General features: G+C 40.9%; 1 protein-coding gene across 1 annotated transcript in view; it reads right to left on the minus strand.

Annotated features, from left to right (window-relative positions):
• Nucleotides 1–5,735: 5,735 nt before the first annotated feature.
• The window catches only part of SRD5A1 (steroid 5 alpha-reductase 1), a 52,624-nt gene continuing 36,325 nt past the window's right edge, over nucleotides 5,736–22,034 (minus strand). Inside the window, exons 4-5 of the mRNA XM_043508482.1 lie at nucleotides 16,239–16,389; nucleotides 5,736–6,400 (exon numbers count right to left, since the gene is read on the minus strand). Coding sequence (XP_043364417.1) covers nucleotides 6,334–6,400; nucleotides 16,239–16,389 — 218 coding nt within the window. The 3' untranslated portion in view covers nucleotides 5,736–6,333. The remainder of the gene's footprint in view (nucleotides 6,401–16,238; nucleotides 16,390–22,034) is intronic.

Raw genomic sequence — 22,034 nt, forward strand, 5'->3', positions numbered from 1 at the left:
AGATCAGAGGTGGGCTAACTACGGCCCGCAGGACACATCCGGCCCGCGGGCGCCTCCTGCATGGCCCTTGAACTCCTGGCCCAGGAGGCTTGTCCAGGGCCCCTCCCCTGCTGTCCCCCCTCCCCCCACAGCCTCAGCGCACCATGCCGCTGGCACAACACTCTGGGTAGCTGGGCAGCACAGTTGCAGAGCCGTTGCCCACCACCGATGCTACGGGCGATGCGGCTGTAGTGCAGCCAGCCACCGGTGCTCCAGGCAGCGCGGTAATGGGGCAGGGGGAGTTGGATAGAGGGCAGGGGACTTGGGGGTGGGGTGGTCAGGGGTGTGGATAGGGGGCAGAGTGGGGAACAGGGGGGGTGTAGGGGGCAGATGTTCCAGGGGGCACAGTCAGGAAGGAGAGGAGGGTTGGATGGGGTGGCGGGGGGCAGTCGGGGCAGGGGTTCTGGGAGTGGTCAGGGGACAGGGAGAAGGGGTGGTTGGATGGGGTAGCGGTCCTGGGGGGCAAGTCAGGAATGAGACGGGGGGTTGCATGGGGCGGCAGGGGGCAGTCAAGGGTGGGGTAGGAGTCCCGGTGGGGGGCCATCAGGGGACGGGGGGGTTGGATGGGGCAGGAGTCCCGAAGGCAAGAAGTGGGGGGTGGGAGTTGGATAGGAGACACAGGCTCCCTAACCAGCCCTCCATACAATTCTGGAAACCCGATGTGGCCCTCAGGCCAAAAAGTTTGCCTGCCCCTGCTGTAGATGGTTCCAGAGTCAACAGTACAGCACCAGGATCCTCCTGTCTCGGTACTGGGGAGACAGCAGTTGGCCTGTCTAGGTACCAGAGTTTTGCTGACAGCGATCCCCTGCTCTAGATGAAAAGGAGGATTAATCTTTCCTTGATTTCTGGCAGCGTCAGTCCATTTTATGGATCCTCATTTGAGGGACATGCAGAAATGATGAACAATCCCTTTCCTGCCTCTATGACTGATCAGACTGTTGGGACTGTCCCCAGCTCCTGCAGAGGTAGAGGAGCCTCCTGAAGGCAATGTCTAGAGAGAGTTAATCGAGCAGTTGGAAGGAGGAGCCCAGTGCTGAGGCAGTCTTACAGCCTGTTCTAGCAGGTGTTGCTTTAAAAGATGGTCTCTTGCAATCTGTGTCCTTTCCTTATAGGAACAACAGCTATTGCACTTTGCGTTTATGTGCCCCTTGTCAAGGAACACCAAGCAGCGCATGTGTGGGTTAGAATTAGGAACAGAGACCTCACATGACCGGCAATGCCTGAAGTCCACTGAACGGTGGATAACATTTAGGGCCTCACACCAAAAACTAAATATACAACTAAATACACTAATAAACTGAAAAAACAACGCAAAGTTCTTGTGGCACCTTAGAGACTAACAAATTCATTTGGGCATAAGCTTTTGTGGGCTAGAACCCGCTTCACACACCACATCTGATGTGGTGTGTGAAAAACAACTCGTCATTGTTTTTGCTGATACAGACTAACATGGCTACCACACTGAAACTAATTAACTCGAACTATTGGTGATAACTGCAAGTAACTATTATGCTACTGGAGACTGAGTTACAAACTGTGATGCAGCAGGGAAATTGTGAGGAGAATCCAACAGAGGGAGCTCCAACTCAAGTTGCGGGTGGTAAGAAGGAACTGAGTGGAATCAGGGTGCTGGCACCCTTATGTAGCCTCAGGAAGGGCAATGAGAAGGTATAGCTGTGGCAAAAAAGTCTCCAGCTTGCAGTGTGCAAGACACCAACACACCAGTGTGGAATACACATCTGCACACACTCTAAGAAGAACCAGTGGTATCATACTTTCTGATCACTTTGCACTCCCAGTTAAATACATGGAAGTCATATGAGGCATTAAATCTTAGAAAACGATCCCCAGACAAAGGAACCAAACTTTTCAAAAAACTGTTTTGTTCCTTCAAATGCTTCTCCACTCTCTGGTTGAATCTGTCAAACACAGCACCAACTGGGAAGGAAACAGAATTTTAATAAATTTTTATTAACCACCTGCCAAAATCGAAAAGTGACAAACAGTACAGCAAAGCTGCTTTAGAGGGAAGGAGATGGTGAGGAGGTTAATTTCAGTGTGAGTAGGCAAAGGCTACCTTGTTGGTCTGAACTGAGAGGTAGGTAGCCTCAAATGATGTTGGAATTAAGATAAGACTTTAAAGAAGGCAATACAGCTAAGCTTTGTTTGTCTTCAAAGCAGCACTTAAGATCTAAAGAGTGTCCAGGCATATTGAGAATATTTAAAAGGTAACCTCCCAAGGAAACAAAAACAACCATCCTCCCCTGACTTAACCCAAAAACGAGAAACTGGGCTTGTCTTTCCTTAGGATTTAAATAAACGAAAAAACTGTTAAAACACTTTCTGCTTGTTTTTTACATTAAAGATTCAGGACTTATTCCTACTTCTCCAGTCACCATAGTCTTTTACAGTAAATATCACAAGAGAAAGGAGACTGAAAGCTGAGCAATTGGGAAGAGAAGGGATTTTTAAATCACTATTTAAAACTCCATTTACTTTTAGTCTCCATTTAAAACCCAGCAATTAAGTCTCTGTTTAAGATTCAACAGCCCCACTCTTTCAGTTAAGGTATTGGAACTCTCATGAGTGTTTACTGTGAGCTCGCAGAAGTCCTTTAGCAAATCTAGGAAAGGAGAACAGACTTGACATTATTAAGGTAAAAACAAGTATTCAAAAATACAGTTCTCTTTGGAAAACAGATGTCATCCATGCACTTATCACAAAGAAGTAAAAACCTTTTTGAAAAATTCTCTATAGTTCTCTTAGGAGGGTAAAGTTTGCTAGTTTAGGCAAGCCAGAAAACAGTGCTACCTAAAACTGCTAAAAGTGTCAAAGACCCTAAACCTCCTAAACCAGAAATAGATACCAAATGTAAACTTCAAAAGTCATTAGGGGACTAGTAAGCAATTAAGGCAAATCCTTTACCAGTAACACTAACATTTCTTGTATGAAAAATAAAAAGTGTAACAGAGTACAATAAAAAGGAGTACTTGTGGCACCTTAGAGACTAACAAATTTATTTGAGCATAAGCTTTTATGAGCTACAGCTCACTTCATCTGATGCATTGGTAGAAAATACAGAGGGGAGATTTATATACACACACAGAGAACATGAAACAATGGGTTTTATCATACACACTGTAAGGAGAGTGATCACTTAAGATGAGCCATCACCAGCAGCGGGGGGGGGGAAAGGAGGAAAACCTTTCATGGTGACAAGCAAGGTAGGCCATTTCCAGCAGTTAACAAGAACATCTGAGGAACGGTGGGGGGGAGAAATAACATGGGGAAATAGTTTTACTTTATGTAATGACTCATCCATTCCTAGTCTCTATTCAAGCCTAAGTTAATTGTATCTAGTTTGCAAATTAATTCCAATTCAGCAGTCTCTCATTGGAGTCTGTTCTTGAAGTTTTTTTTGTTGAAGGATAGCCACTCTCAGGTCTGTAATCGAGTGACCGGAGAGACTGAAGTGTTCTCCAACTGGTTTTTGAATGTTGTAATTCTTGACGTCTGATTTGTGTCCATTTATTCTTTTACGTAGAGACTGTCCAGTTTGACCAATGTACATGGCAGAGGGGCATTGCTGGCACATGATGGCATATATCACATTGGTAGATGCACAGGTGAACGAGCCTCTGACAGTGTGGCTGATGTAATTAGGCCCTATGATGGTGTCCCCGAATAGGTATGTGGACAGAGTTGGCAACGGGCTTTGTTGCAAGGATAGGTTCCTGGGTTAGTGGTTCTGTTGTGTGGTGTGTGGTTGCTGGTGAGTATTTGCTTCAGATTGGGGGGGCTGTCTGTAAGCAAGGACTGGCCTGTCTCCCAAGATCTGTGAGAGTGATGGGTCGTCCTTCAGGATAGGTTGTAGATCCTTGATGATGCGTTGGAGAGGTTTTAGTTGGGGGCTGAAGGTGATGCCTAGTGGCGTTCTGTTCTTTTCTTTGTTGGGCCTGTCCTGTAGTAGGTGACTTCTGGGTACTCTTCTGGCTCTGTCAATCTGTTTCTTCACTTCAGCAGGTGGGTATTGTAGTTGTAAGAATGCATGATAGAGATCTTGTAGGTGTTTGTCTCTGTCTGAGGGGTTGGAGCAAATGCGGTTATATCGTAGAGCTTGGCTGCAGACAATGGATCGTGTGGTGTGATCTGGATGAAAGCTAGAGGCATGTAGGTAGGAATAGCGGTGAGTAGGTTTCCAATATAGGGTGGTGTTTATGTGACCATTGCTTATTAGCACCGTAGTGTCCAGGAAATTGATCTCTTGTGTGGACTGGTTCAGGCTGAGGTTGATGGTGGGATGGAAATTGTTGAAATCATGGTGGAATTCCTCAAGGGCTTCTTTTCCATAAGTCCAGATGATGAAGATGTCATCAATGTAGTGCAAGTAGAGTAGGGGCATTAGGGGACGAGAGCTGAGGAAGCGTTGTTCTAAGTCAGCCAGAAAAATGTTGGCATACTGTGGGGCCATGCGGGTACCTATCGCAGTGCCGCTGATTTGAAGGTATACATTGTCCCCAAATGTGAAATAGTTATGGGTGAGGACAAAGTCACAAAGTTCAGCTACCAGGTTAGCCGTGACATCATCGGGGATACTGTTCCTGATGGCTTGTAGTCCATCTTTGTGTGGAATGTTGGTGTAGAGGGCTTCTACATCCATAGTGGCTAGGATGATGTTTTTAAGAAAATCACCAATGGGTTGTAGTTTCCTCAGGAAGTCAGTGGTGTCTCGAAGATAGCTGGGAGTGCTGGTAACGTAAGGCCTGAGGAGGGAGTCTCCATAGCCAGACAATCCTGGTGACAGGGTGCCAATGCCTGAGATGATGGGGTGTCCAGGATTTCCAGGTTTATGGATCTTGGGTAGCAGATAGAATACCCCAGGTCCTGGCTCCAGGGGTGTGTCTGTGCGGATTTGTTCTTGTGTTTTTTCAGGGAGTTTCTTGAGCAAATGCTGTAGTTTCTTTTGGTAACTCTCAGTGGGATCAGAGGGTAATGGCTTGTAGAAGGCGGTGTTGGAGAGCTGCCTAGTAGCCTCTTGTTCCTACTCCGACCTATTCATGATGACAACAGCACCTCCTTTGTCAGCCTTTTTGATTATGATATCAGAGTTGTTTCTGAGGCTGTGGATGGCATTGTGTTCTGCACAGCTGAGGTTATGGGGCAAGTGATGCTGCTTTTCCACAATTTCAGCCCATGCACGTCGGCGGAAGCACTCTATGTAGAAGTCCAGTCTGCTGTTACGACCTTCAGGAGGAGTCCACCCAGAATCCTTCTTTTTGTAGTGTTGGTAGGAAGGTCTCTGTGGGTTAATATGTTGGTCAGAGGTGTGCTGGAAATATTCCTTGAGTCAGAGACGTCACTCTCCGGTCACTCGATTACAGACCTGAGGGTGGCTATCCTTCAACAAAAAAACTTCAAAAACAGACTCCAACGAGAGACTGCTGAATTGGAATTAATTTGCAAACTGGATACAATTAACTTAGGCTTGACTAGAGACTGGGAATGGATGAGTCATTACACAAAGTAAAACTATTTCCCCATGTTATTTCTCCGCCCACCCCACCCCCCACTGTTCCTCAGATGTTCTTGTTAACTGCTGGAAATAGCCTACCTTGCTTGTCACCATGAAAGGTTTTCCTCCTTTCCCCGCCCTGCTGCTGGTGATGGCTCATCTTAAGTGATCACTCTCCTTACAGTGTGTATGATAAAACCCATTGTTTCATGTTCTCTGTGTGTGTATATAAATCTCCCCTCTGTATTTTCTACCAAATGCATCCGATGAAGTGAGCTGTAGCTCACGAAAGCTTATGCTCAAATAAATTTGTTAGTCTCTAAGGTGCCACAAGTACTCCTTTTCTTTTTACATTTAGTGACACTACTAGCAGTAGATTATCCATGGGGGGTAAGGCAAGTCAATCCAGTATTTGTGTGGGATTAGATATGGTGCAATATATGAAATCTTGGAGGTATTGGGCCTGGCTGAGGCAGAAACAGGAACAGGTAGAGGCAGGATAAGAAGCAGTACAGGCACCACTGTAGTTCCAGTGATGAAGATATGATCTTACTAAGGTATTTATTACACTGTGTTCCGAATAGGAACATGCTGGCTGATTCTTCTGTCACTATGACCTTATCCATCAGTTGTATTTTATATGTTAGGAAACGAACATAAGTGGCACTGAAAATATTTAAAGAAAACCTTTAGGCTAACTTGTTGGGAGTTGTTTGTGAACTGAATATTTTCAGAATAGCAGCCATCATCATTCAAAGTCAGCCAACTCCATGACACACCCCTCAGAACACAAATGGAATCACAATCTTCCTGGACTTTGGGTAGTCTTCAAATTTCTCAAGATACCATCTGAAAAAACAAGCCACTTGAATTAGTATTCATCTTCAAAATACTACAAAAGAGACTAAATTATTGTAGGAAACAGACAAACATTTATAGCAATATAAATATAAGTAGATTAATCTACAAAGGAACATCATCAGGCCGCACTTCATGTGCAGAACTCCTATATTAAAATTATCACACCCATCCTCATGAGATCAGAGTGCTGACTACAAAAATTAATTCAAACCTATTGTTGCCAACAATGGTGAAATCTAATTAATGAGAGTGGGGTGTGTGGAGCCAGTGCTGGACTAGATTGATGACTGGTATATTTCTAATATGGGAAATGTAAGAAAGACTCCACAGCAGACCCCAGAATTGGCCTGACCATTAGAAAGAAATATGTTTCTCAGGCACCCTGCTGAGCCTGTGTTGACTGAAATTGCCTGTCAGTTTTACAAGGTCAGTGTTAATTGCAGAAACACATTCAGAGACAAAGAGTTTGTTCTAAAAGTAACAAGATAACAGCTGACTTTTATGGCTGGTACAGCTTTCTTATCTTGAACTCTGGAGTAAGATTTGTGAAATCTCCCCACTCTTGCATGCTTATCTTGTTCGTTTCCTTTTAGATATAAAAAGAGGGATGAATAGACTTATTGAAGCCTTCCATGTCCCATTGATTTTAAAACGGTTATGTTAAAGGATGGGTAGGTGATAAAATACAGATGTGACAAGATATACATTGGAGTGTGAGTACAGTTGTATGTATGATTGAATGAGGAATGAAAGATTAAAGGTTGAGGTGCCAGCCTTAAAATAAGACCGTTTGGCTGAAGAATGCAGTGGACGAGATAGCCTGATAACCCTGAGGGCATACTTGCCCCAAGGACAGGAGGGCCAAAGAACTGAAGAACAAGATAACATACCATCTTTTTGTCATCGCTGTGCCATCTGCATGATTATCACTTCAAACATGAGAACAGCATGATGAAGCAAACCCTACACATCACACAACAAAAACATTAACCCAGGAACCAAACCCTGCAACAAACCCCGGTGCCAACTATGTCCACATATCTATTCAAGGGACACCATCCTAGGACCTAACCACATCAGCCACACCATCAGGGGCTCATTCACCTGCACATCTAACCAATGTGATATATGCCATCATGTGCCAGCAATGCCACTCTGCCATGTACATTGGCCAAACCAGACAGTCTCTACCCAAAAGAATAAATGGACACAAATCTGACATCAGGAATGATAACATTCAAAAACCAGTAGGAGAATACTTCAATCTCCCTGGTCATTCAATAACAGACTTAAAAGTGGCAATTTTTCAACAAAAAAAACTTCAAAAACAGATTCCAACGAGAAACTGCAGAACTGGAACTAATTTGCAAACTGGACACCATTAAATTAGGCCTGAATAGAGACTGGGAGTGCATGGGTCACTACAGAAACTAAATCAATTTGTTAGTCTCTAAAGTGCCACAAATACTCCTTGTTGTTTTAAAAAAAAATCTAATTTCCCCTTGCTAAATACTCACACCTTCCTGTCAACTGTTTGAAATGGGCTACCTTGTTTACACTGGGCTCATTAACACAACAAAAGTGACTTGCACTCCTTCTTGTCAACTGGTTGAGAATTGCCTACTTCCAACTTAAATCGAATTGGCTCGTTAGCACTGACCCACCCACTTGGTAAGGCAACTCCCATCTTTTCATATGCTGTGTATTTATACCTCCCTACTGTATGTTCCACTCCATGCATCTAATGAACTGGGTTTTAGCTCATGAAAGCTTATGCCCAAATAAATTTGTTAGTCTCTAAAGTGCCACAAGGATTCCTTGTTGTTTTAGCTGATACAGACTAAAATGGCTACCACTCAGAAACCTGTCACCTATAAACTTGTATGAGGATAAATCCCTATAAAAACAGACCCTGAAGACTGAGGACTTTGGGTCTGATTCTGCAAACCAACCTCCAGGAGCATCGGATGCGCATCTGACAAGACCCTGCTCCACCCTCGTGTCCAGGCCACCTTGCCAGTGACTTGGCACAAGCTAGTCCTAGGCTGGAAACTATAACAACCTAGCAGAACTTGTGGGTGTACATCTGTGTGTGAGTGAACGAGATGTTATAGCTATAACTGATTGCTTACTCTGATTTTTTTTGTATTAGCAATAAACACGGCGTATTGCCATATCCACTTTAATAAGATCCTGCTGGTTTTTATTTTCTTGGTATAACATCAGGGCAAGTGGGTGGCCCAACATCACACAAAGTAGATAATGAACCACAGCAAGTGCCCAGATTCCATTATAAGATGGATACATTGGGATGAAGAAAGTGAAGTGGGTGGATTTTAGAGCAGCTGCAAGAAACGGCATGAGGAAAGACTGACAGATTGGAACAATAGTACCTTCCTCTAGGTAAGGATCTATATCAACTCTCATCAGAATTTAGATATACCAGTTCAGATTGCTGGTGAGAAACAAAACAAATCATGAGGCTTAATCATCTCCAAACCTGGAAAAAGACCCAGGCTTATTTTGATAGTATTGTAAAAGATTTGTCAGTTTTCAAGCTATTACACCCTCAAAAGGGACACCATCAACTTCAAAACAAGACCATTTTAAAAAATGAGTTAAGTGTTTTGAGGTACTACACCTGTTCCCGGGTCCTTGTTTTACAAACATATTTTCCTGTTTTAAAAATATTTTTCTGCCCCTTCTTGCTGTGTGAATTGGGATCTGACTCTCACATCCTGGTGAAATGGGATCTGACTTGTGTTCATATTACCAGATCCAATGGCATGATCAGGGTCTAAGTAACTATTAAGGGGAAACATTAAAACTGACTACACAGAAAAGACTGTCAAGTACACAAAATAAATCATCTGCCTAATTTTTCTCTACTCTTCCATTTAGGGGATTTTTCCCCACACATCCCCTCCTGCTTGTCTTCTATGACACTCTTTTTTTCCCCTCCTCCTCAACCTTTTCTACCTTTCAACAGGCTCCCTGTGCAAAAAGTTTGCACAAGGGAACTGGCAAGTATTATTCAGTTTTCTTCTTCTTTGAAGGAGTTGGCAAAAGCTTGATGTAGGAGGAAACTGGAAAAATCCTAGGCAATTTCCCGTGGCAAACTATTTATACCTGATTGTGTTTATATTGAGCTTTAGGAACTCTAGCCCCAACTGATCTCACATCACTGCAGCTCAACAAAGCTAGCACATTGTGGAGGGGTGAGCAGAGGGATAGCTCAGTGGTTTGAGCATTGGCCTGCTAAACCCAGGGTTGTGAGCTCAATCCTTGAGGGGCCATTTAGGGATCTGGGGCAAAAATTGGGGATTGGCCCTGCTTTGAGCAGGGGGTTGGACTAGATGACCTCCTGAGGTCCCTTCCAACCCTGATATTCTATGATTCTAAGTGCTAATGTAGCGCAGTGGTAGCAGGGTCGATTTGATTGACTAGATTTGGATTTCTACATAAAAATGCATTCTTGTTGGTTGTTATAACCTTAATGCATATTCTTCACAACTCAGAGATAGATGAAGGTTTCATTTGTCGAAAGTACACACTGTACATTTTTAAAGTGATTTATTTTGAAAACTTTTCAGATTAGTTTTACAGCTATATCATAAAATGAATGATTGTTTAGTTATTTCATTTAACAAAGGTAACTGAAGCAGATGTTTATGAAGTCATTGGGAGGTGAACTATCTCCAGTTCAACAGGTTAATCATTAATATTTGGAGGATTTTCTTGCTGTGCTGTATTAGAAGGAGAACATCACCAGACAGACATTTAAATTGTTTTATTTAACTAAAACAACATTATGTATTCTGTTCTTCAACAGCAAACATATAATATTTTAACAAAACAAGCATATGAAGTTTTGAATTTAGTTAAACATTCAAGTTTTTTAAAATCAGGTTTGTTTTTGTTAAAATTGTTTTTAACTAAATTATTTTTATCCACCCTGAGTGGTAGAGATTTATCACTATGTCCTAAATCTGGAAGAATTGCCTACAATTTTAAGGAGTCTACTACAAAAGGAGTAGGCTTAATCAGTTTAATTCTGCAGTTGCCACTATCAGCCTCCAGCTACTTAGTCTAGTCCAATCGCTTCATGCCACATATCAGGGTGGATAAAAATCAATTTTTTAAAAAAAAAAATCAAGAAAATCAGATTTTTTTTAATTTAAATCAGATTTTTTTGATAAAACACTTTTTGAGGAAAAAACTTATTTAAAGATAGTTTTAATTACGATACATTATAGCTCAAAGATATCTCATCATGGAATAGGGATTATAAATTCTAATTCTATAGTATGAGACCATATATTCATGTAATGTTAAAGAAAAGTTTTGTAAATGAGTTCCAGTAATTCATGGATTAGGGACCCAATCTTATGGGGTTTCAGGGGCTTCTGTATAGATTATTTAGGTTAATCTTTCTATCCACCCAATGGGACTTAACACTCAGTCTAGAAGATACCATCAGAGGTGCTTAGTTTTGCAGTTCTCAAACTGGATTTGTGTCGCCAGAGATAACATGCTTTTTAACAGCAAAAATGTTTTAAAATAAATAAATACCTAATATACAGAGGTGAGAAATAACAGATCTCAATCCTATTGTCCCTCTGCAAATTTGTGTACACAGAGTCAATCCCTTACCTCTCTCTAAAAGTGCAATAGTTTCAAGAAGTTCGATGAATAGAAGATTGTTGGGGGCGGAATAGATCTGGACACGGAAAAGAAGTCTGGAGATAAATGCGAGAAGGGAGGAACAAGTAGAAACAATAGTGAAACTGAGCAGCATATTCCAGAAGTCTGGAGGTCTTTCTGAGTGTAGTCTTCATTGATTTGAGATCTACCATACCAGTCTCTCACTAGAAGGGAAAACCTATAATGGCAGCAGGCCGTAAAAGAGACCCAGTTGGGAATATTTTAATGAAGTTCCTCTACCTGTGGGTAAGACAGGCATGTGTGCACAATGCAAAGAGTACAACAAAGAAATGCAAGGCCTAGTTGCCTGAATGAAACAACATCATGAGAAGTGTTCCTTCTCAGGAGGAAGTTGCGTTGAAGATGATGAAAGGAACATGTCTGAACATGCAGGATCTTCAGGTTGGTAAACATTTTATTTCATGCTTCTTTCTTAATGACTGCCTGTCTTCCTTCTGGACTATTCTTGAATTCTCATGTTTGAGCAAAAAATTTAGTTGTTTAGATGTTATCATTTTAGATGCAGTTGTGATAAAAAAATAAATAGCTGAAATAGGCAGATCTTCCTTTTACAATTTCACTTTTAAAGTAGTACTGAGTGTCAGTGAATGCAATGAGTAATACTAAATGAGCAGTATGATAATAATAGTTAAATAACTGCATTGACTTATTTTGTTTAGAAGAATCCATCCTCAACATACAGGATTCTGAAGACTATCCATCTTCAAGATCACCACCATTTTCTATATTTTCAGAGTTACCTGCCAATGATAGTGTTTCAGTCACAACATGTATGTCACATAGCCACAACATACCACCTGTAGCAAAAAGAAAAAAACCCTCCATCATCCAGAAACAACCATAGGTAAGTTTGTGATAAGAACCAGCAGATTACAAAAAGAGGTAATTGATGAAAAAAATGCCCAGTTTGTTTATGCAACAGACTCTCCTTTTTGTATGACTGAGAACCCACACTTCATTAACATGGTTCAGTCATTAAGACCAAGATACAGACCACCCAACAGAGCAGATGTCGCAGGCAAAGTGCTGGATAAAGTGTATGAAAGAGAAATTGAGCAGCGTGGAAAAGGTCTAGATGGTGAAATTGTTAACCTGAGTCTTGATGGGTGGAGCAATGTCCAAAATGATCCTGTTGTATGTGCTTGTGTGACAACAGAAGAAGGGAATGTCTTCCTTACAAAACCAATTGATACACCAGGAAATGCACACACAGTAGAATACTAACAAGTAGCAGTAAAAGTTATAACAAACTGTGGAAAAAAAATTCAAATGTCTAGTACGCAGCTTGGTCACAGACAACTCTGCAAATGTATTCAAGATGAGAAGAAATTATTTAGAAGAAAGTCCTAAGCTAATAACATATGGTTGCATTGCTCATTTGATGCATCTCCTAGCCAAAGACTTCAGTGTTCCAGAAATAAAGGCTAATGTTGTTGAAATTGCAAAATACTGTAATAACCATTGTGCAGCAGCTGCTCTGAAAAAACTGGGAGGAATCAAGCTAACTCTCCCACAAGATGTGCAATGGAACTCAGTAGTGGACGGTTTTGAGCACTATATCAAGAACTGGCCTAATCTGATCACAATCTGTGAACAAAATCATGAAAAAATAGATGGCACTGTCACAGCCAAAGTTCTCAATATTGGGCTTAAGAGAAATGTTGAACACATACTGATTACCCTGAAGCATATTTCTGTAGCCTTGAACAAAATGCAGGGAAATAGCTGTTTTATTGCTGACGCTGTTGAAATTTGGAAGGAACTGAGTGAGATCTTAAAGAGAAATATGCAATGACAGAGTTAAATTACAAAACATTAAAAAAAGAATGGGACAAGCACTATGTCCAGCTCATTTTCTTCCAAATATTCTCAATACTCAGTAACAGGGTCAAACCTTAACAGCTGAAGAGGAGGAGTTGGCTATGACATACACATCCAGCAATCATCCCTTCATAATGCTGACTATAATAAACTTCAGAGTTAAGGGTGAACCATTCAAGAAATATATGTTTGCTGATGATGTTTTAAAGAAAGTCACACCAGTGAACTGGTGGAAGTCACTTAAGCACTTGGATTCAGAGACTATTGAAGTGATAATCTCACTTTTAACAGCAGTAGCTTCTTCTGCCAGTGTAGAAAGAATATTTTCTTCCTTTGGACTAATTCATTCTAAATTGAGAAATTGTTTGGGACCTGAAAAAGCAGGAAAGCTTGTTTTTCTTTTTGAGATGATGAACAAACAGGAAAATGAAGGTGAAGAAGACTGAGTTAGCTGCAGAAGCCAGTATTTTAAGTTTCTCATGTTGACCTGGCTGACATATTCAATTTATTTTTATTTTTTAAATATTTCATTTAACTCTTTTAGTTAAAAACAATTTTAACAAAAACAAACCTGATTTTAAAAAACTTGAATGTTTAACTAAATTCAAAAATTCATATGCATGTTTTATTAAAATATTATATGTTTGCTGTTGAAGAACAGAATCCAGAATACATAATTGTTATTTTAGTTAAATAAAACAACTTAAATGTCTGTCTGATGATGTTCTCCTCCTAATACAGCACAGCAAGAAAATCCTCCAAATATTAATGATTACCTGTTGAATTGGAGACAGTTCACCTCCCACCTTCACTTCATAAATATCTGCTTCAATTACCTTTGGTAAATGAAATAACCAAACAATCATTCATTTTCTGATATAGTGTAAAACTAATCTGAAAAGTTTTCAAAATAAATCACTTTAAAAATGTATAGTGTGTACCTTTTAAAAATGAAACCCACATCTATCTCTGAGTTGTGAAGAATATGTATTAAGGTTATAACAACCAACAAGAATGCATTTTTATGTAGAAATCCATGATTAAATTGAGTCTTCCTAACTAATGATTCAAATCATGAAATTGTGATTTAAATCATGATTTAAATCAATTTGATTTAAATCAAATCCACCCTGCCATGTATACACCTTATTTCAGATCCTTTCCTCCTCCCTGGTACTCAATTTTTGAGAGAAATTAGAAGCGAGTTCAAAATAATCAAATGTATAAAATAAGACACAGTGCTCAAACTGATTTAGATTAAGTGACTTTCCCCAATAAATGCTTACATTAAAACTTTGTGCTTGTCTTTATAGACCTAGCACAGACAAGAGCTGAATATGAACATATATTATTCAAAACTAATCAGTCTTACAATTCACACAGCAGACATTTTATTAAATGCAATGTATTGTTAGATTATTAAATGTCTTATTTTTATAGCTTGTTTGATATATATACAGGAGATTTTGATAGATTACATACAGCCTTCAGATTGATTTCTGAAAGTTTGTGTACGCATTTTGTCCTATAGGAAGAAGCTGGAGTTCAAGGGGCAGAGGACTGGAGTGGTTATTTGTACAAACTACCTAATGTCTCATTCACTTTATAGGGTGCTTTAAGCAATCACTCAATGTTCCTTAGAAGTGACAATTAACATACTCGGTTAAGAAAGGAAAAAATGAAACTGGCTATGCTATCGTTAGGTTAGGAGCTTTTTATTCTTTACAAATCTTTCAGACCTTATGCAATTTCTTAAGAGGGAGGGAAGCTCTGAAGCTACCCCTTTGATCCATACCCCACTCCTAATGAATCAGCTTTACAACTAGATATAATGTTTAACTCTTCATAAATGTTGGTGGTTTACATGATCATGTTCTAAATATAGCCCCAAACCTACACATGCACAGTTCCATTGAGTTCAATAGGAATAGCTACATTCATAAAGTAACTGTAAAGTTTTTGCACGATCCAGACTTGTATCATGATATACTATATCTTGGTCAGCAACTAGAGAGCATCTTGATTATTTGTATTACCATAGCACCAAGGAGTCCTAGGATTGAGCCAGACCCCAATGTGAGGTGCTATACAAAAACAGAACAAAAAGATTGATTGTAATCTCCTTGGGGCAGGGACTAATATAATAAAAGACACAACAGATGGATATAGAGAGATTGAGAGGGGAGTACAAGGAAATCAATGAAACAGTTTTGGTCACCATGATAGGCTACAATTTCAGCACCCCAGTAGTCTAACTGTTGTCATGTTGTGGGGCTGCCAGGGAACTGGTTATGGCTCCCCGATTTTCAGGGTAGATCTGTACTGATACTGTGAATGCCCCAGCTACGCTCCTCTCCATGTCCCCTGTGTCACAACTGAGTGTGGAGGGGCTGGTTGCATCAGCTAAGGAGTTCTCAACTGAGTGGATCTGGCTGCTTTCTGGCCCTCTTGTACTCTGCAGGCAACATAAAGGGTCCAAAACACAACTATGAAGCCAATCCTCTGTTTTTTAAAAGCCCAGTATTAACTGAATTACTTGAGGGGGTTAATATAGATATTTCTCTGGAGTATTTCCATCCCAAGTATTCCAATATTAATTGCTAGTGCATCCATTTTACCAAAGCTAGTGATAGAGTCTCCATCACTGACAATTTTTAAAACCAAGACTGGAAGTTTTTCTAAAAGCTATGCTCTAGGAATTATTTTGGGAAGTTATACGGCCTGTGTTATAAGGAGGTCAGATTAGATGATCACAATGGTCTCATTTCGCCTTGGAATCTATGAAAATTATAATTGTTTTTATTGTTTCAGCTGAGTGAAACGTAAGTAGTAAGCAAACAACAAATACTTGCAAGTAAATTTGATTTTAAACATTCCTTTAGGTTTCAGGAAAGTGTTCTTAGTAACAAAGGCAATGAAAGGAACATTGGGCAGGGTCCTCATCTAATGACTTAATTGAACTGAGTTATGCCAACTTATACCTGCTCAGGAAATGGCCCTTATTTTTTTTAACATACTATTCTCCCTCTCTGCCATTTCTTAAAAAGCCCCATGAGATTAGGGTAAATTATTTTATTTTAAAATGCTTTAAGTAAATGTAAAGTTATCAAAAGAAAAAATACTTCAGAGTCAACATTTTTGTATGGCTACATATAAAACCTTCTTATATCTTTATGTTCTAGAAATATGTTTACCCCCTAGAATCTGTGACTCAATAGCAGATTATTTAGAGGAAAAGTGAAGAAGAGGAGACTGAAATTTCAAAATTTTGAAAACTTACTGATGATGTTGGTGTGCCCTGGAACCTAGGATGAAAAGTGTGCATATGGCAAAAGCAGCACTTTCAATGGTGCAGCTGGCAAGAGCAAATCCAAACCATTCAAGAATCTCTCCAAAAAAGTTGGCTCCAGTTACATATTCAAACAATCCTCCTAAAGAACACAACACATTAGTATTACTCTATGCAAGGAAAGTTGCAATGGCACCGGTAATTGTAGTAATAGTTCCATCAGGAAGGGCTGGCTAGATTTCCTTTATTAACCCCATTTGTGGTGAAAGAATTACTTCTTTGCAAGTTTCTACTATGAATGAGTTTCTTTTGGGCTAAGCAGTTTTGAAATCTCAACTTTCAGACAATTTTCTTAAATTACTGAAGTATGGGCAAAATAAGTTAACTGATTTCATTAGGCTTTGTGAATACATACATACATTGCTATTTTACACTGAAAAAAGATAACTGTTCATCCACAAAGAAATCTTTTTGTATTGTAGAAAATTCTAAAATGGTTGAATTATTCATATTTGTGTGTGTTGTAGGGGCCCAGTCTTGCTCAGTTAGTGAGACTACTCCCAGTAGTAATAAGAGCAGGAAATGGCCCTAATTTTTCCCTCTAAGGTTAACAAGCATATCTACATTCATAATAGTGCAACACATAATACAGAGTATTCTAGACATCAATTATGTTGGTACAGTAGGCTCTTATGACTCTTATGACATATTTCTGAAAATAGGAATATAGATATATGTCTGATAAATGACTTCAAAACACCTGTAATAATTTACCATGTCAGTTTGCAAGCAACCATACAAAATATATTATAAGTGATTAGCAGGACAAGCTATTCCACTGCTATCCAAATAGCTATAAAGACTATACAAAGCTTCGTTGATTATATAAAAACCATAAATTCTACTACAAAACACAGTTTTCCTTTTACTATTCTTGCAGCTATGTAATAGCAGAGTTACTAATGTATTCTGCAGGAATTATTTCACAATGGGAAATAATTTTTTCCCCAGCTGACAGTGACTTTTAGGTAAGGGCTTAACAGAGTGGACTGTCCCACTGAGGGCCAGGACGCTTGGGGCCAGCCAGCCCTATTTAGTTATCAGACCCAGCTGGTATGGAATCAGGTCAGGTGTTTGGCTTCTGTGATTAGCCCTTAAGTAGAGAGAGGGTGCTGCGTCCTGGTAGCTTGTTACAATTTATGGTTGCTGGTGAGTATTTGCTTCAGGGTGGGGGGCTGTCTGTAAGCAAGGACTGGCCTGTCTCCCAAGATCTGTGAGAGTGATGGGCTGTCCTTCAGGATAGGTTGTAGATCCGATGATGATCCTGCAACCACACACCACACAACAGAAACACTAACCTAGGAACCTATCCTTGCAACAAAGCTCGTTGCCAACTGTGTCCACATATCTATTCAGGGTCACCATCATAGGGCCTAATCACATCAGCCACACTATCAGAGGCTCATTCACCTGCACATCTACTAATGGGAAATATGCCATCATATGCCAGGAATGCCCTTGTGCCATGTACATTGGCCAAACCGGACAGTCTCTACGTAAAAGAATAAATGGACACAAATCAGACACCAAGAATTATAACATTCAAAAACCAGTTGGAGAACACTTCAATCTCCCTGGTCACTCGATTACAGACCTAAAAGTGGCAATATTACAACAAAAAACCTTCAAAAACAGACTCCAATGAGAGACTGCTGAATTGGCATTAATTTGCAAACTGGACACCATTAAATTAGGCTTGAATAAAGACTGGGAGTGGATGTGTCACTACACAAAGTAAAACTATTTCCCCATGTTTATTTTCCCCCCTGCTATTCCTCACAGGTTCTTGTCAACTGCTTGAAATGGCCCACCTTGATTATCACTACAAAACATTTGTTTTTTTTTCCTCTCTCCTGCTGGTAATAGCTAACCTTACCTGATCACTCTCATTACAGTGTGTATGGTAACACCCATTGTTTCATGTTCTCTGTGTATATAAAATCCCCCTACTGTATTTTCCACTGCATGCATCTGATGAAGTGAGCTGTAGCTCACGAAAGCTTATGCTCAAATAAATTTGTTAGTCTCTAAGTACAAGTACTCCTTTTCTTTTTACAACGTATAGTCATTCAAAAAAAAATAGCAAAATGTGTATGGTTTCCAGCGTTTTTGCATGTACAATTCACCTAACAGTACACCTTTATTCACATGCAGATATCATTCTCTCATGAATTCTCTCATGTTGCTAGTACCTATGCTTGAAAATGTGGCACAAAGCCTACTAGAAATCCTCGACAAATGCCTGTAAAGCAGTGGCCAATCTGGTCACAGTGCCCCACAAGTACACATTCAATTAACTGCTTCCAAGTTTTGAAATATTTGAGAGAGCCAGAACTTATGAGAACTCGGAAGTGTGATATTTCTATTTATAAATGATAGCCTTTTTGAATAATACCATACTGTTTTCCAAGGGTCATTTAGTTAGATTAATACAATGTTTAAAATCTGTATCCTAGTGAAAAGAAAAGGAGTACCCGTGGCACCTTAGAGACTAACAAATTTATTAGAGCATAAGCTTTCGTGAGCTACAGCTCACTTCATCGGATGCATTTGGTGGAAAAAGCAGAGGAGAGATTTATATACACACACACAGAGAACATGAAACAATGGGTTTATCATACACACTGTAAGGAGAGTGATGACTTAAGATAAGCCATCACCAGCAGCAGGGGGGGGAAAGGAGGAAAACCTTTCATGGTGACAAGCAAGGTAGGCTAATTCCAGCAGTTAACAAGAATATCAGAGGAACAGTGGGGGGGGTGGGTGGGAGGGAGAAATACCATGGGGAAATAGTTTTACTTTGTGTAATGACTCATCCATTCCCAGTCTCTATTCAAGCCTAAGTTAATTGTATCCAGTTTGCAAATTAATTCCAATTCAGCAGTCTCTCGTTGGAGTCTGTTTTTGAAGCTTTTTTGTTGAAGTATAGCCACTCTTAGGTCCGTGATCGAGTGACCAGAGAGATTGAAGTGTTCTCCAACTGGTTTTTGAATGTTATAATTCTTGACGTCTGATTTGTGTCCATTCATTCTTTTACGTAGAGACTGTCCAGTTTGGCCAATGTACATGGCAGAGGGGCATTGCTGGCACATGATGGCATATATCACATTGGTAGATGCGCAGGTGAACGAGCCTCTGATAGTGTGGCTGATGTGATTAGGCCCTATGATGGTATCCCCTGAATAGATATGTGGACAGAGTTGGCAACGGGCTTTGTTGCAAGGATAGGTTCCTGGGTTAGTGGTTCTGTTGTGTGGTGTGTGGTTGCTGGTGAGTATTTGCTTCAGATTGGGGGGCTGTCTGTAAGCAAGGACTGGTCTGTCTCCCAAGATCTGTGAGAGTGATGGGTCGTCCTTCAGGATAGGTTGTAGATCCTTGATGATGCGTTGGAGAGGTTTTAGTTGGGGGCTGAAGGTGATGGCTAGTGGCGTTCTGTTGTTTTCTTTGTTGGGCCTGTCCTGTAGTAGGTGATTTCTGGGTACTCTTCTGGCTCTGTCAATCTGTTTCTTCACTTCAGCAGGTGGGTATTGTAGTTGTAGGAATGCATGATAGAGATCTTGTAGGTGTTTGTCTCTGTCTGAGGGGTTGGAGCAAATGCGGTTATATCGTAGCGCTTGGCTGTAGACAATGGATCGAGTGGTATGATCTGGATGAAAGCTAGAGGCAGGTAGGTAGGAATAGCGGTCAGTAGGTTTCCGATATAGGGTGGTGTTTATGTGACCATCGCTTATTAGCACCGTAGTGTCCAGGAAGTGGATCTCTTGTGTGGACTGGTCCAGGCTGAGGTTGATATTTCCCCATGGTATTTCTCCCTCCCCCCCCCCCACTGTTCCTCTGATATTCTTGTTAACTGCTGGAATTAGCCTACCTTGCTTGTCACCATGAAAGGTTTTCCTCCTTTCCCCCCCCTGCTGCTGGTGATGGCTTATCTTAAGTGATCACTCTCCTTACAGTGTGTATGATAAACCCATTGTTTCATGTTCTCTGTGTGTGTGTATATAAATCTCTCCTCTGCTTTTTCCACCAAATGCATCCGATGAAGTGAGCTGTAGCTCACGAAAGCTTATGCTCTAATAAATTTGTTAGTCTCTAAGGTGCCACGGGTACTCCTTTTCTTTTTGCGAATACAGACTAACACGGCTGCTACTCTGAAACCTGTCATTATGCAAGGCACTGAATTTAGCCGTATAGAGTGGAAATCTGTCAACTTAATGAAAAAACTCGCACAGATACAGATAGACATCATCTTCCTCTCCAAATGCAAACAGATGGACATCATACCGAAAGGACTGAAGGTAAAAAATCCATTACAATCTACATACCACACAGACTATGCTGACAGCTTGTGCTACACACTCTCAAAGAAACTGCGGAATCACCTGATCAACATCCTCTACAGCAAACAGGGAAAGATTAAGAATGAGCTCTCAAAACTGGATACTCTCATCAAGAACCAACCTTCCACACAAACTTCCTCGTGGCTGGACTTTACAAAAACTAGACAAGCCATTTACAAAACACACTTTGCTTCTCTACAAAAGAAAAAGGACACTAAGCTATCTAAACTACTATATGCCACAAGGGGCCACAACAATGGTTCCCGTAACCCACCCAGCAATATTGTTAATCTATCCAACTATATTCTTAGCCCAGCAGAAGAATCTGTCCTATCTCGGGGCCTCTCCTTTTGCCTCTCCACCCCCACGAACATGATACAGTTCTGTGGTGACCTAGAATCCTATTTTCGACATCTCAGACTCAAGGAATATTTCCAACACACCTCTGACCAACATATTAACCCACAGAGACCTTCCTGCCAACACTACAAAAAGAAGGATTCTGGGTGGACTCCTCCTGAAGGTCGAAACAGCAGCCTGGATTTCTACATAGACTGCTTCCGCCGACGTGCACGAGCTGAAATTGTGGAAAAGCAGCATCGCTTACCCCATAACCTCAGCCATGCAGAACACAGTGCCATCCACAGCCTCAGAAACAACTCTGACATCATAATCAAAAAGGCTGACAAAGGAGGTGCTGTCGTCATCATGAATAGGTCAGAGTATGAACAAGAGGCTACTAGGCAGCTCTCCAACACCACTTTCTACAAGCCATTACCCTCTGATCCCACTGAGAGTTACCAAAAGAAACTACAGCATTTGCTCAAGAAACTCCCTGAAAAAGCACAAGAACAAATCCGCACAGACACACCCCTGGAGCCCCGACCTGGGGTATTCTATCTGCTACCCAAGATCCATAAACCTGGAAATCCTGGACGCCCCATCATCTCAGGCATTGGCACCCTGACAGCAGGATTGTCTGGCTATGTAGACTCCCTCCTCAGGCCCTTCGTTACCAGCACTCCCAGCTATCTTCGAGACACCACTGACTTCCTGAGGAAACTACAGTCCATTGGTGATCTTCCTAAAAACACCATCCTAGCCACTATGGATGTAGAAGCCCTCTACACCAACATTCCACACAAAGATGGACTACAAGCCGTCAGGAACAGTATCCCCGATACTGTCACGGCTAACCTGGTGGCTGAACTTTGTGACTTTGTCCTGACACATAACTATTTCACATTTGGGGACAATGTATACCTTCAAATCAGCGGCACTGCGATGGGTACCCGCATGGCCCCACAGTATGCCAACATTTTTATGGCTGACTTAGAACAACGCTTCCTCAGCTCTCGTCCCCTAATGCCCCTACTCTACTTGCGCTACA

The sequence above is a fragment of the Dermochelys coriacea genome, chromosome 2, assembly GCF_009764565.3.
Source record: "Dermochelys coriacea isolate rDerCor1 chromosome 2, rDerCor1.pri.v4, whole genome shotgun sequence".
Lineage (NCBI taxonomy): Eukaryota > Metazoa > Chordata > Testudines > Dermochelyidae > Dermochelys > Dermochelys coriacea.